Source organism: Salmo trutta, chromosome 3 (assembly GCF_901001165.1).
Source record: "Salmo trutta chromosome 3, fSalTru1.1, whole genome shotgun sequence".
In the NCBI taxonomy this organism is placed as follows: domain Eukaryota; kingdom Metazoa; phylum Chordata; class Actinopteri; order Salmoniformes; family Salmonidae; genus Salmo; species Salmo trutta.
The window spans coordinates 62,871,557-62,885,476 of NC_042959.1; the positions used below are offsets into that span (position 1 = coordinate 62,871,557).

The 13,920-nt window shown below is 45.7% G+C and overlaps 1 protein-coding gene across 2 annotated transcripts in view; it reads left to right on the forward strand.

The window, feature by feature from the left end:
* Window positions 1–13,920, forward strand: part of LOC115164235 (amyloid-like protein 1) — a 51,268-nt gene that overhangs the window by 22,646 nt on the left and 14,702 nt on the right. For both annotated transcript variants that reach the window (XM_029716509.1, XM_029716517.1), the window contains exons 2-3: window positions 9,762–9,941; window positions 13,064–13,193. In XM_029716509.1, the coding sequence (XP_029572369.1) occupies window positions 9,762–9,941; window positions 13,064–13,193 (310 nt within the window). The remainder of the gene's footprint in view (window positions 1–9,761; window positions 9,942–13,063; window positions 13,194–13,920) is intronic.

Consider the following 13,920-nt stretch of genomic DNA (forward strand, 5'->3'; position numbering starts at 1 on the left):
CAGGACTAGATTCTGAGGCCGGGGGGGTCGGGGGACACTGGCCCAGTCCGACAACACCCACGGATAGGGCCAACCAGGCAGGATATAACCCCACCCACTTTGTCAAAGCACAGCCCCCACACCAGCAGAGGATATCAACAGATCAGGAGCGTACTACCCTGAGACGAGGCTGAGTATAGCCCACGAAGATCATAGTAAACATTGTTCTATTGATTGAATTCATCTGAAGTGCGTTCTTGCAGTGCAATAATCTTTTGTCATCTTAGCCTGGAACCTGACAGCTTTTATTGAACTGTGGCCTCTTAACCATATCCCTGGCATGATGTCTACTTTTTAGCCTGGAACCTGACAGCTTTTATTGAACTGTGGCCTCTTAACCATATCCCTGGCATGATGTCTACTTTTTAGCCTGGAACCTGACAGCTTTTATTGAACTGTGGCCTCTTAACCATATCGCTGGCATGATGTCTACTTTTTAGCCTGGAACCTGACAGCTTTTATTGAACTGTGGCCTCTTAACCATATCCCTGGCATGATGTCTACTTTTTAGCCTGGAACCTGACAGCTTTTATTGAACTGTGGCCTCTTAACCATATCCCTGGCATGATGTCTACTTTTGTCCGCTATTGTGCATGTCAAATTGGATCTCTTTTGTGCATATCAAATTGGCCATTCAGCAAAGGTAGCGTACATTGGTGGTTGAGACCAGCAGGTTAAGGGTCTACCAATCCGCCACTAAGCTGGTGTGTTAGGTACCTAACACAAACTGGAAACCACCACAATTTAGCAGTGGGGTTTTAATTAGTATGGAGCGATGATGGGGGTTGATGTTGATGGCACGCTATTCCCTATATAGTCAAATGTATTTTATATGTATTTATTTTATAAATATAGTTCACTATTTGTGATCAGGGCCCCCATTTGGGACACACACCTTAACTGTCTCCATGCTCCACCAGACCAGACTCTCTGCATCCCTGTGTGTCTGACGCTCCTCTCTCATTATCATGGGCCCAGCCTGCCTGGCAGATGAGGAAGAGACCCTGGCAAAGCCAATGAATAATTAAACACTGTGATTACAATGATGAATACTCCTAAATCTGTTTCACCATTTAGTCTGAGCCCAGCGATGGGATGGAACAACAGCAGAGTGTGGGGCTTTGTGCGGAGGCGGTGAGGGGTTGAGGGGTGGGGTAGGAAGGTGTGGTGATGGAAGGTGTGGTGTGGGTTGGGAAGGTGTGGTTTGGGGAGGGAAGGTGTGGTGGTGGGGGAGGTGTGGTGGTGAGGGATGGGAAGGGGGGGAGGGAGGGAAGGTGTGGTAGTGTGGGGAGCGAAGGGAGTGTGGGTTGGGAAGGTGTGGTTTGGTTTGGGGAGGGAAGGTGTGGTGGTGAGGGAAGGTGTGGTGGTGGGGGAGGTGTGGTGGTGAGGGATGGGAAGGGGGGGGAGGGAGGGAAGGTGTGGTAGTGTGGGGAGCGAAGGGAGTGTGGGTTGGGAAGGTGTGGTTTGGTTTGGGGAGGGAAGGTGTGGTGGTGAGGGAAGGTGTGGTGGTGGGGGAGGTGTGGTGGTGAGGGATGGGAAGGGGGGGAGGGAGGGAAGGTGTGGTAGTGTGGGGAGCGAAGGGAGTGTGGGTTGGGAAGGTGTGGTTTGGTTTGGGGAGAGAAGGTGTGGTGGTGAGGGAAGGGAAGGGGAGGGAGGGAAGGTGTGGTTGGGGTGAGACAGATTGGCTGGAGAGAGCCCAGATCAGAAGTCAAGAGGGGGAGAGAGAGAGAGAGAGAGAGAGAGAGAGAGAGAGTGTCTAAGGAGGGAAGGAGAGGACCGAGATCAAAGGGAATGTGGGAGGGATGGAGGGATATTCTAGGAGGGAAGGAGAGGACAGAGTGGAGGGGGAATTAGGAGGGAGGGAGGGATAGGAGGGAGGGAGAGGACCGAGATCAAAAGGGATGTGTGAGGAATGGAGGGATAGTCTAGGAGGGAAGGATGGTACACAGAGTTGAGGGAGGGGGGGACAGAGATCAAGGGGAATGCGGGAGGGATTGAGAGGGAGGGAGAGAGAGGACAGAGATCAAGGGGAATGTGGGATTGATGGAGGGATAGTCTAGGAGGGAAGGATAGGACAGAGAGTGGAGGGGGGATTGAGATGATAGGAGGGAGGTAGAGTACAGGTATCAAAGGGAATGTGGGAGGGATGGAGGGATAGTCTAGGAGGGAATGATAGTACAGAGAGTGGAGGGAGGGAGGGGACAGAGATCAAGGGGAATGTGGGAGGGATGGAGGGATAGTCTTTGGAGGGAATGATAGTACAGAGAATGGAGGGGGGATTGAGGAGGAGGGAGGGAGAGGACGGAGATCAAAGGGAATGTGGGAGGGATGGAGGGATAGTCTAGAAGGGAAAGATGGGACAGAGAGTGGAGGGGGGATTGAGAGCGAGGGAAGATGGATAGGAGGGAGGGAGGTAGAGGACAGAGATCAAATAAAATGCGGTAGGGATGGAGGGATTGTCTAGGAGGGAAGAACAGGACAGAGTGGAGGGGGGATTGAGAGGGAGGTTACAGAGAGCAGAGGTAAGGTGGGAGGGAAGGAAGAATGAGATAGGAGGGAGAGGACAGAGGGTAGAGGGAAGTTGGGAGGGGCAGCAGGGCCGGGCAGCCACCCACTCTCTGACCATCTGTGCTGCAGAGAACCACAGAGACAGGCACAGCAAGGCTTCAGGCTGTGTGTGTGTTTGTAAGTGTGCGTTTCAGCGTGTGTGTACATGCGTTGTGGTGGTTAATTTCTGCATTACCAAATGAGGAGAGAGATAAACTTCACACACTAGTCAGAGTTATACTTAAACTACATCTTTAATAATAAGAGCTTTGCAATAGCATTTGACTTTCAATGATGCACCATTTCTAATGAACCATTGAAAGTGACAACACAAAAGTACAAAGATCTTTTATAGCCAAGATACACCCCTCTCAACCTACATGTCGAACAACAGATATTAGGAACATTTCACAAAGGGACTTTATAATTGAGAAAGCAGTATCCCGTAGCCAGATAGCATTCGCTATAAATTATCGTTCAGTTTGGTCCCTAAGACGAGGTTCTAATCTCGTTCCTGGTACTTCATAGCACAGAACCATTACCTCATCCAATGGCATAACTCAATTGTCAACTCTAGATACTCCCATCTCAAGTAAAACCCCTTCTTGACCCCTCTCCTGGACAAGCTCACTGAGGGGAGTGAGCCTCTAGGTCATACACTATCCCAGGATAAGTGCAACATCAGAGAGGACATACAATGGTTCCAGACACTGCCATACACTTCCCCCCAATGCCAAAGGAGGGAGTGACTTGTGCACAGACATTGTGGAGACAAGTAATTGGTTCCCCGTTAATCACACCATCCCTTCACATGGTTTAGGAATAGGTAAAGACACATTCACATATGAAGACAATGTTCCATCTTGTCCTCTTCCCTTTCTGATATTCTGCATAGCACCAGAGACATGTAAAAGACAAGTCTGACCTCTCCCCTCTCTGGGCCCCAGTTGACTGAGCCCCAGCTAAGGGAAGAAGTGCAACTGCCAACACCAGAGTCCAAAGAAATACATTCTAATAGCAAGTATATCACATAAGCATATTATGCAGATAAGACATCTTAATTACTTATGTTACCCAACTAATTCTGATTCATCAACCACAGCGTGCATGCATTTCTGTGCATCCGTTCATGTGCATTAATGTGTTTTAATCCGTGTGTGTGTGAGTACATTTGTGTACAGTATTTATCCCAGTGTATGTGCTTATCTGTGTGTGCAGTGTGTGTGCCTCGCCCTTGCGTTGGGTCGTGTGTGTGTGTGTGTGTGTGTGTGTGTGTGTGTGCGCCTCGCCCTTGCGGTGTCACTCGGCTAGCCAGCCCTCAGGGAGAAGGCAGTGGGGATCTGGGTTATTTCACCTGCTAATTTACATCCCAAGGGATTAACCCCTCAGAGGTCCCATGTCTCCGGTTCACCACCCAACCCCACTGAACATCCATCAACATCAGTACAGCAGTCTGAACATAGACTTAACATGGTCCTCTCAACACACAGCCCTTAGCTACAGATCTAAGATCAGCTGACCCTCCGCAAGTCCTAACCTTAACCACTAGATTTAAGAAAACCAAACTGACCTTAGATCAGCCCCCCCCCCACACACACACACAGGAAGTGATGAGCTAGACGAGGCGGTGTCAGACATGCAGCTCAGCTAACATTCATGGCAGGGCCATCTGATGGATTAAAGGGGTTGACAGACGATGGAGTGGCTCCTCCCCCTCCGCTGCCTGGCCTTGCCATGTAGGGCTGGGAGATTGCATCATATCAGAGGATGAAGTCATCCTGCAACAAAAGGCAGGCAGGAGGGAACAGGTGCTGCATATTTAATTACACATGGGGGTGGGCCATGGTGATGCCAGAGGAATATGTACATTTGATGGCGGCCCTGGCCTGGCACGAGCTAAACCCAGCTGACACAGAGATATTTATGGGCAAGATTATGGTTTTCATTTGGTCTCTTTATTTGTCCCCTGTACTCAGTCACACATGCATCTGCATTGCAGCTTAACTACCTCCTATCAGAGGTGTATCTGAGAAATGAGGATGACTGTCTCTCTTTTTCTTCATGCTATGCTAGGATATTCCCAGACCGCTGTGCTTCCCTCTGCCCTTTGTGCTCTTTGTCAGAGTACTCAATACCTCCTTGTGATGTTTTCTTCCTTAGAGAATAGGGAACATGGGGACTAGGGAGTACTGTTCATGAAAGGAGTAGAGTCCATCCTTCCCCAGTTAGTGGATGATGGAGAAAAAGAGGGAAATATCAAGGGAGAATGAGGAGCAAGAGAGAAGGAAGGAACCAGGAAAAGACAAAAAGGCAATCGATGTCTCTGGGCTTGTGTCAACAGGCAATTATTAATGATGAGGTGGGCTCTGGGTCTTTGGCTCTGTGCAGTGGTGGAGTCAGGGAGCTCTCCTCTCCTGTCCACTGTGTTTAGCTCCCTCAGCACTAAGGCGTGATTTGTGGGAGAGAGAGAGGGGGAGGGCCTTGAAGGAGGTGGAGGGAGAGGGGTGGGGGATGGGGCACCACACACCCCCCTCTCTCAAACACACACCTCAGCTCACACTGTACTGTACATCTCTGGGAGACATCCAGGCCTTTACTGTCCAATTAAGGTTGGCCCAGGGGGGAAAAGTACAGAACAGAGCAGCTCTCCAGCCTCTCTCTCTCTCTCTATGGAAGAGCTGGGTAATTGTTAACAGATTGGGAAGTGTTATTGTGAAGCAGTGTGGATCAGGACGTCTCAGCCAGCCGACCAGACAGGTCAGGCAGCCAGCCGGCCGGCCGGGGGTGTCTGTCTGAGAGGCTCACGCCACTGTGGTCACAGCAGAGAGGTCTTAGCGGTCTTAAGCCTAATTGACTAAGAAATAGAATGAAAAGCCCCCGTCCTGGCAGGCAGAGGAACCCAGGCTGGCTTTTCTACTGAGCAGAGAATGAAGAGACTATTAGAGAGATAATTAAAAGGAGTCAAAAACTGACAAAACATACTTTTTATGTGAGACTAATTATCAGTTCCAATTTCATTAGGACTAATATTAAAAGTCTACTGAATATATAGAAAAATAAATTACACCTGGAAATGTGTTTGCTCTAGCGGTCTATTCCTGCTACCCTTTAGCAAAAGCATCTTCTCAGTTGACTGCCTTGGTTAGGTGGAGGCTACACTGATTTACCCTTTAAACAGGATTAGTGACTGGCTGCCAGATTCCCCTAGTGTGCCAAGGCAAACGCCAAGACCACACCAGCACCTTTCATTCAGGCTTTTGGTACTTCCTCCTAAAACTCATTTAGACCAATTAGCAGAGGGCATGCTGTCTTGTCTGACCAACCAATCACAGCCAGATAGAATCCATCTCCTGACAGGGACCTAAACAGTTAGGATTTTGATGTTCAAAATGTTCCAGATAGAGGTGAATTGTATAGAATAGATATGACATTATATTATGTGTAATAAACTGTCATGCCAGGTCTATGCAGTACATTTCTATCTGCAACCCACCAGATTGAACAGGCCCTGGGTGACTGTAGAACAAGCGTGCTAAACAATTGTCATAAGTAAATGACAGAGTGACGGCAGCTAGTTCCTGTTCACACGCATGTAACTGTACCGTTCCTTCTGAAAACAACAGTGTTAGTCAGCCTGTCTGATTCACTGACAACAGAGATACAAGGCTTCTTTAATGAGTCTGTGTGTGGGTGGGAGAGTTTGTCTCTCCTGGGTCTCTGTATTGAAATGGACTGATTTCATGCATTTATGAACGATTTCATGCATTAATGAACACACTGAGAGATACTGTACCTTTTTATGAAGCGATGCAGCCTTGTTGTCAATTCAGAATTTGAATTATGAGTTTCAAAATGACTATAATGCAAATATGCCAGGGCTTTTATTTACTGAACTGAATGCAACGGAACTCTGATTGGAACATTTAAACTTGGACTTTCATGGCCTGCAGTGGTACTTTCATGCCATCAGACCTGTGACTTTTCCCAATTAGCGCCATACTGAGACACTGCGTGGTAGGGTGGCAGTCACACCACGGAGGAGTGGGAGAGAGTGGGAGGGTGTGATGGTTGTCATGGTGGTGGGATGGTGAAATGCAGAGTGATTATTCCCAAAGTGGGTCAAAGACAGCATGTCCATAACTGCTGGCAGGACATGGTAACTTTGAAGAGGAGAGAGATAGAAGAGGAGGAGAAGATGGAACAATATATAAACAAATCCAGGGCACATTGAGGGAACGCAGGCAGAGTGTTTGTGATTAGTACTTGTTATCACGGCAGGCCCATCTAATCTGGTGGTGAATCAGGGAGAGCTGGGATTGGCTGAGGTGCTGCGGAGCCTCCTCTCCACGCTGGAGGTCAGGCCATCTGGCTCCAGATGGGCTCCTATTGAGCGGAGGGCGGAGGGAGCATGGCGATCCAGTTGCAGGCGTACATCATTGATTTTCTGCTGAAGTGCAGGAGTGGAGAGAGCAGGCTGCAGGGTGTGTGTGTGTGTGGGGGGGGGGGCTGGATGAAGGCTGGAGCACAGCAGAGCTGTCAGGTCATCTTCTCAAATATCCAGAAGTATTTTTTTGTGCCGTTGACCTTCCCTGAGTCAGAGACATATCTATTTAGCCACTACCTCAGCAGGCACAGTGGCTTGTCAATGTGGGCTGTGTGTAGCTTAAGCAAGCGTTTTTATTCACACACACACACACTTTCCTTAACACACATCAATAACATGCTCCCAGAAAGCTGCCAGGTCAGCAGAAATCAACATCTCTAAGCACCACTCTTAATAACATGCAAACAGTTTCTATGTCCACTTACTGTATATGGGGAGTTGAGTCTAAAGTCACGTACAGTACCAGCAGTCACTCATAGAGACTTTAATTAACAAAGTACAGAGCTAAGGTTATCACTGAATTCCAAATAAATTGAGTGTCTCTGCACCATTCTGGAGCTTCAAACCTCATTCCTCAAGGCCTCGCTCAGCCACGTTCATACAGCTTTAATTATAATCCAATGAACTCATTATCATGGTTTCCATTCATATCTAAATGCTCAGACTCCTCCGGTCCTATTATATTTATTGTATATTTATTAATGGGTTTTGTATATATTTATTGTATGTTTATTAATGGGTTTTGTATATATTTATTGTATATTTATTAATGGGTTTTGTATATATTTATTGTATATTTATTAATGGGTTTTGTATATATTTATTGTATGTTTATTAATGGGTTTTGTATATATTTATTGTATGTTTATTAATGGGTTTTGTATATATTTATTGTATGTTTATTAATGGGTTTTGTATATATTTATTGTATGTTTATTAATGGGTTTTGTATATATTTATTTCTGATATTATACATTTCAATTAGAACTTCAAACATTTTAGCAGCTTTCGGCTGAGGCAGAGCTTCCTTTGATCAGATGTCACTCGTCCTGCTTTCCTCTCTCTCCCTCTTCTCCTCTCCCCCTCACCCCTGGGCATCTTGATGCTAATAGGCATGAGTGTTGCTCTTCTTGCCTGTCAGTCCGTCTGTCTGTCTATGGAGATTAAAGCAGTTGGGCCAGTCATAAGACGGGTTGAATGGGTTCTGGGTTGCCAATTGTCAGTTTCAGTGTGGATAGGGATATTGTTTGAACTTTCCGTCATATCAGTTTTCATAAGTGGCTCTTGGCTGTTAAGCCAGAAGAATGGCAAGACTGAGCTAAATGATTTGTTAGGTAGATGTTCAAGCATGTCTTTGAAATACTCCCCTACTTTTTCTGCACCCAAGAGGAGTCATATCTCTGTGCTATATATACTGTACGTGTGAACACAACACCTGATAACTCCATCCCTCTGTCCCTTTCTAAAATAATCCTACTGAGGCATTGACGTCATAATACTCAGCTTGTGTTAGAAAACGAGCATGTTTGGTCTCTACGTCTGGGGAGATTATCTCCTGCAGTGTGTACATCATTGTCTCCCCCCCTCTACTCTCCTCCTTTCCTCTCCCTTCCTCTCCTACTCTCTCCCCTCCTCCCTCCCTCTCCTGTGTGTTAATGTACTTGAAGTGGCCCGGCGGTCAATGAGCTTGTATTAACACCTGACTGGGAGCAGTGGGGCCGGGGCCGGCTGGTGTTTGTTCCTCCACGGTGCCTCCCCTGGGCCCGACCCCCAGGCTGCAGGCAGAGGGAACGGATCCCATGATCAATAACAACATCCTAGCAGGCTGCTGAGAGAGGGTAGGAAAGAGAGAGGGGGAGAGGAGGTGGGAGTATGGAGATAGGGGGAGGAAGAGGCAGGCAGAGGGAAAGAGCTAAGGGAGAGAGACAGTAGGGGGGAGAGAGAAAGAGGATAAAAGAGGGGCAGATGGGAGCAGGCTTTACAGTATATAGTTGTTGTACACTTCCTATTTATCCACCCTATCTTTATATTCTCAACTCTTAACATTGCTAACAAAACCATGGCGTAGTTTGTCAGTCGATAAGTCAGACTTTTCATCGGCTTTGGGTGTCACTCAACGCATGATCTGGTATAACTATTTTCTGATCCTTGTTTCTGCCAATATTCTCTATCACTGTAGCTACAGTGTGTGAGACCAAATGGTATATGCATTAGCTTGAAAGTCCATCTATCTCTATATATATATATATATATATACACACACACACACACACACACACACACACACACACACACACACACACACACACACACACACACACACAATGCATACAATGATGTATACACATAGACACACACTCACTCTCTCTCTCTCTGCAGCTAAGCCATTGTCTGTGTTGGGAGATAGATCAAAGAGACTATATCAGCTGGTACATTTAGACTAATTGAAGGTCCTGTCCTTCATTCTCAAACTCGATAATATCCCACCACTTTGTTTGTATTGACTGCTCTTCATCTCTCTCGATCTCTCTATCTATCTATCCAATTGAATTGAAGGGCTTTATTGGCATGGGAAACATATGTTAACATTGCCAAAGCAAGTGAAGTAGATAATAAACAAAAGTGAAATAAACAATAAAAATTAACAGTAAACATTAAACTCACACTCTCTCTCTCAGGACAACCATAACAAAGTATTTCTCTCCCTCCACCTTTCCACCTTCCTCCCTCTCTACTTCCATCTATTACTCTTTCTATTTCTCAACTTGTCTTTTTTCTTCCCTCTCTCTAGGCCTTGGCCATGGCTGAGGTGAATGGACCGGGGCCCCTGGTGTCCGAGCCGCAGATTGCCATGTTCTGTGGGCGTCAGCTGCTGCACATGAACCCTGAGACTGGCCAATGGGAGCCTGACCCTCAGGGCCGCCAGGGCTGCTTTACAGAGCCCAACCAGATCCTGTCCTACTGCCAAGAGGTAGGAGCCAACAACACTGCTATAGTTATGAGATCGACCTCATACTGCACTGTTACTGCACTGTAATGTTCAGCTTATCTCCAATGCTGCTGCAATAGCATAGTAGAGAGCAGATACTTTAGATAGTGGTAGATTCAGTGCCTTCAGAAAGTATTCATACCGCTTGACTTATTCCACATTTTGTTGTGTTACAGAATGAATTCAAAATGGATTAAAAAAAAATTCTATACACAATAATGACAAAGTGAAAACATGTTTTTGCAAACGATGACAAGCATACCCAGAGGAGCAGCCACCACTATGCTTGAAAATAGGGAGAGTGGTACTCAGTAATGTGTTGTGTTGGATTTGCCCCAAACATATTCAGGACAAAAATGTAATTGCTTTGCCACATTTTTTGCAGTTTTACTTTAGTGCCTTGTTGCAAACAGGATGCATGTTTTGGAATATTTTTCTTCTGTACAGACTTCTTTCTCTTCACTCTGTCAATGAGGTTAGTATTGTGGCATACGGTAACTACAATGTTGTGGATCCATCCTCAGTTGTATCCTGTCACAGCCATTAAACTCTAACTGTTTTAGTCACCATTGGCATCATGGTAAAATTCCTGAGCGGTTTCCCTCCTCTCCAGCAACTGAGTTAGCAAGGACACCTGTATCTTTGTAGTGACTAGGTGTATTGATACACCATCCAAAGTGTAATTAATAACTTCACCAAGCTTAAAGGGATATATATATATATATATATTTATTTATTTATTTATATATATATATATATATATATATATATATATATATATATATAATTTACCCATCTACCAATAGGTGCCCTTCTTTGCGAGGCATTCGAAAACATCCCTGGTCTTTGTGGTTAAATCTGTGTTTGAAATTTACTGCTCGACTGAAGGACGTTACAGATAATTGTGGGGTACAGAGATGAGGTAGTCATTCAAAAATAATGTTAGACACTATTGCACACGGAGTGAGTCCATGCAACTTATTATGTGACTTGTTAAGCAGATTTTTACTCCTGAACTTATTTAGAGGGGAAAAGCAATCACTAATTAAGTGAGACAGATTAATTAATTAATTAATTAATTAAATCAAACAACTGAGTTGTAGTACATGTTCAGAATGATAAATATAAGACTTTTGAATAATCTAACTGACGGTATGCCATAACAAAGGGGTTGAATACTTATTGACTCAAGACATTTCAGCTTTTTAATTTTTTATTGATTTGTAAACATTTAAAAACATCATTCCACTTTGACATTATGGGGTGTTGTGTGTAGGCCTGTGACAAAAAAGTAAATGTTATCCATTTTAAATTCAGGCTGTAACAACAGCATTTGGAAAGTCAAGGGGTGTGAATACTTTCTGAATGCACTGTAAATGGGTGGACAGACTGGTATAGATAGATATATACCTCACACAACATTACAAATAGGAGTAGAAGTAACCAAACCTAATCTCCCAATCTGTCTCACTTGGTTTGTCTTGTCCTATCAAATCTATATATTTCTGTATATATAGTGGAGTGATGGTGGTCAGGAGGAAATATTTATTGATATTTCCTGAATATTAATACTACCATCCATCGATCTTCCTCCTGCCACGTTTATCCCCCTAATTCCTGAAAGTCTCCTGCATGCCAAACTTAAGGCATGGCGTAACAGGCCTAGCCACAGCCTTGGTTTGATTAGAGACTCGTCGCTCCCCCTCTGAAACAAGGGCAAGGAGACAGTTTTTATAAAGGAACATCATGCGCCGCCTGGTGGCTAAATGAAGCACGGCGGGTAAAGCAAACAGCAGTCACACAGTTGAAATGGCTGTAATGTGATTACCCAGCTCATTATGCGTCTGTGATTGCTTTTCCACAAAAGCGTTCCTTTTTCCTCAACGTCTGTGAATCCGGCTCTCAGACAGCGTGCCAAATACATTTTCTCAATCCATTAAACCTCATTATAGGGCTGTGCTTATGCCATTTCCCTACATTTTAATTGAAAGTAGTCAGATGTGAAATTGGGATTATTGAAGTAATTGGAAGTGGGATTGTATAGGTCAACTTGTTTTCAGCCTGGAATTTTCCCTACAACTTAAGGAGAATATCAGTGTACGACGTGCATCGTCAGAAAATAGACCCTTAGGGCCAAAGTGTTTCAGACCGTTGCATGAGTCTCTCCTTTTTACCCTTCTCCCTATTGATTGTGCTATCCTTCTACCCTCTCCTCCTCTCTCTCTCTCCCTCTTGCCCTCTCCTCCTCTCTCCCACTGTCTGTACTGTACATCTCCTCTCCCCTCTCCCCTCAACCCTCCTTCTTCCCTCTCTCCCTCTCCTCCTCTCTCCCTCTCCTCCTCTCTCCCTCTTGCCCTCTCCTCCTCTCTCCCACTGTCTGTACTGTACATCTCCTCTCCCCTCTCCCCTCAACCCTTCTTCTTCCCTCTCTCCCTCTCCTCCTTTCTCCCTCTCCTCCTCTCTCCCACTGTCTGTACTGTACATCTCCTCTCCCCTCAACCCTCCTTCTTCCCTCTCTCCCTCTCCTCCTCTCTCCCTCTCCTCCTCTCTCCCACTGTCTGTACTGTACATCTCCTCTCCCCTCTCCCCTCAATCCTCCTTCTACCCTCTCCTCCTCTCTCCCTCTTGCCCTCTCCTCCTCTCTCCCACTGTCTGTACTGTACATCTCCTCTCCCCTCAACCCTCCTTCTTCCCTCTCTCCCTCTCCTCCTTTCTCCCTCTCCTCCTCTCTCCCACTGTCTGTACTGTACATCCCCTCTCCCCTCAAACCTCCTTCTTCCCTCTCTCCTCCTTTCTCCCTCTCCTCCTCTCTCCCACTGTCTGTACTGTACATCTCCTCTCCCCTCAACCCTCCTTCTTCCCTCTCTCCCTCTCCTCCTTTCTCCCTCTCCTCCTCTCCCCCACGGTCTGTACTGTACATCTCCTCTCCCCTCAACCCTCATTTTTCCCTCTCTATTTGTCTGACCCTGTTGTCTCTCTCCTCTCTCTTGTCCTAACTCCTCCCTGATGTCCTGTCTGCCCATATCGTCCATCCATCGTTCCCTCCCTATATCTTTCTGCCTGTCTCTCCCGCCGTCTGTCTGCCTGTCCATCTGTCCAACCAGATGTACCCAGCCCTACAGATCTCCCATGTGGAGGAGTCCTCCAGCCCCGTCACCATCCCAGCCTGGTGTAAGAAGGGCTGGGGCCACTGCCAGACACGCCCCTTCATCGTCATGCCCTACCGCTGCCAGGGTAAGAACCACGTCTGCACCCTCAGCCTCATCATTATCATTCTAATCTTCAGCATATCCCTACACAAACATCACTCAAAACATTGCACAACTTCCCTATGATCGCCCACCCCATATCGGACGATAACTTTATTATATTAATAAGTAACATCATGTCATCATTATGTTTAATACAAAGCATGTAATTTCAGTTATATGGTTAAGTAGCGTTCAAATTCAGCCTCAGGGAAGTAATAATAGAAACGGAAATAGTACGTCTAATAGTTCATTTGAATGGATTCCATTGTCAAAGCTTTGTCAGGTGCACCAAAGAGCTTCACTCCATTAAAATGGTGGAAAGGTCTTTCAGTCTGTGTTGAATATTAACCCACTTATCCCCACATATTTCCAAACATGCCACTATGTACATCTTATACCATTAGTAACCCTAACATGTAATCCAAATTGCTTAAAAAAATTGTAGTAATTGAAAGGTATGTAAAAATAATTGTGACTGATGCGAACATACAGTGCTCTGCCTATAATAAAATGAACAGACATTTGCCCCAATATCTACTGTATATACCTCAGCTCATTTACCCACACACCCCATCACTCTTACCCCCATGCCTTAACCCTAACACCCACATGCCAATACCCTAATATTGATACAATCAAGTACTGATACACCCATATCCTAGCCCTGAATGATACACCCATATCCTAGCCCTGAACGATACACCCATATC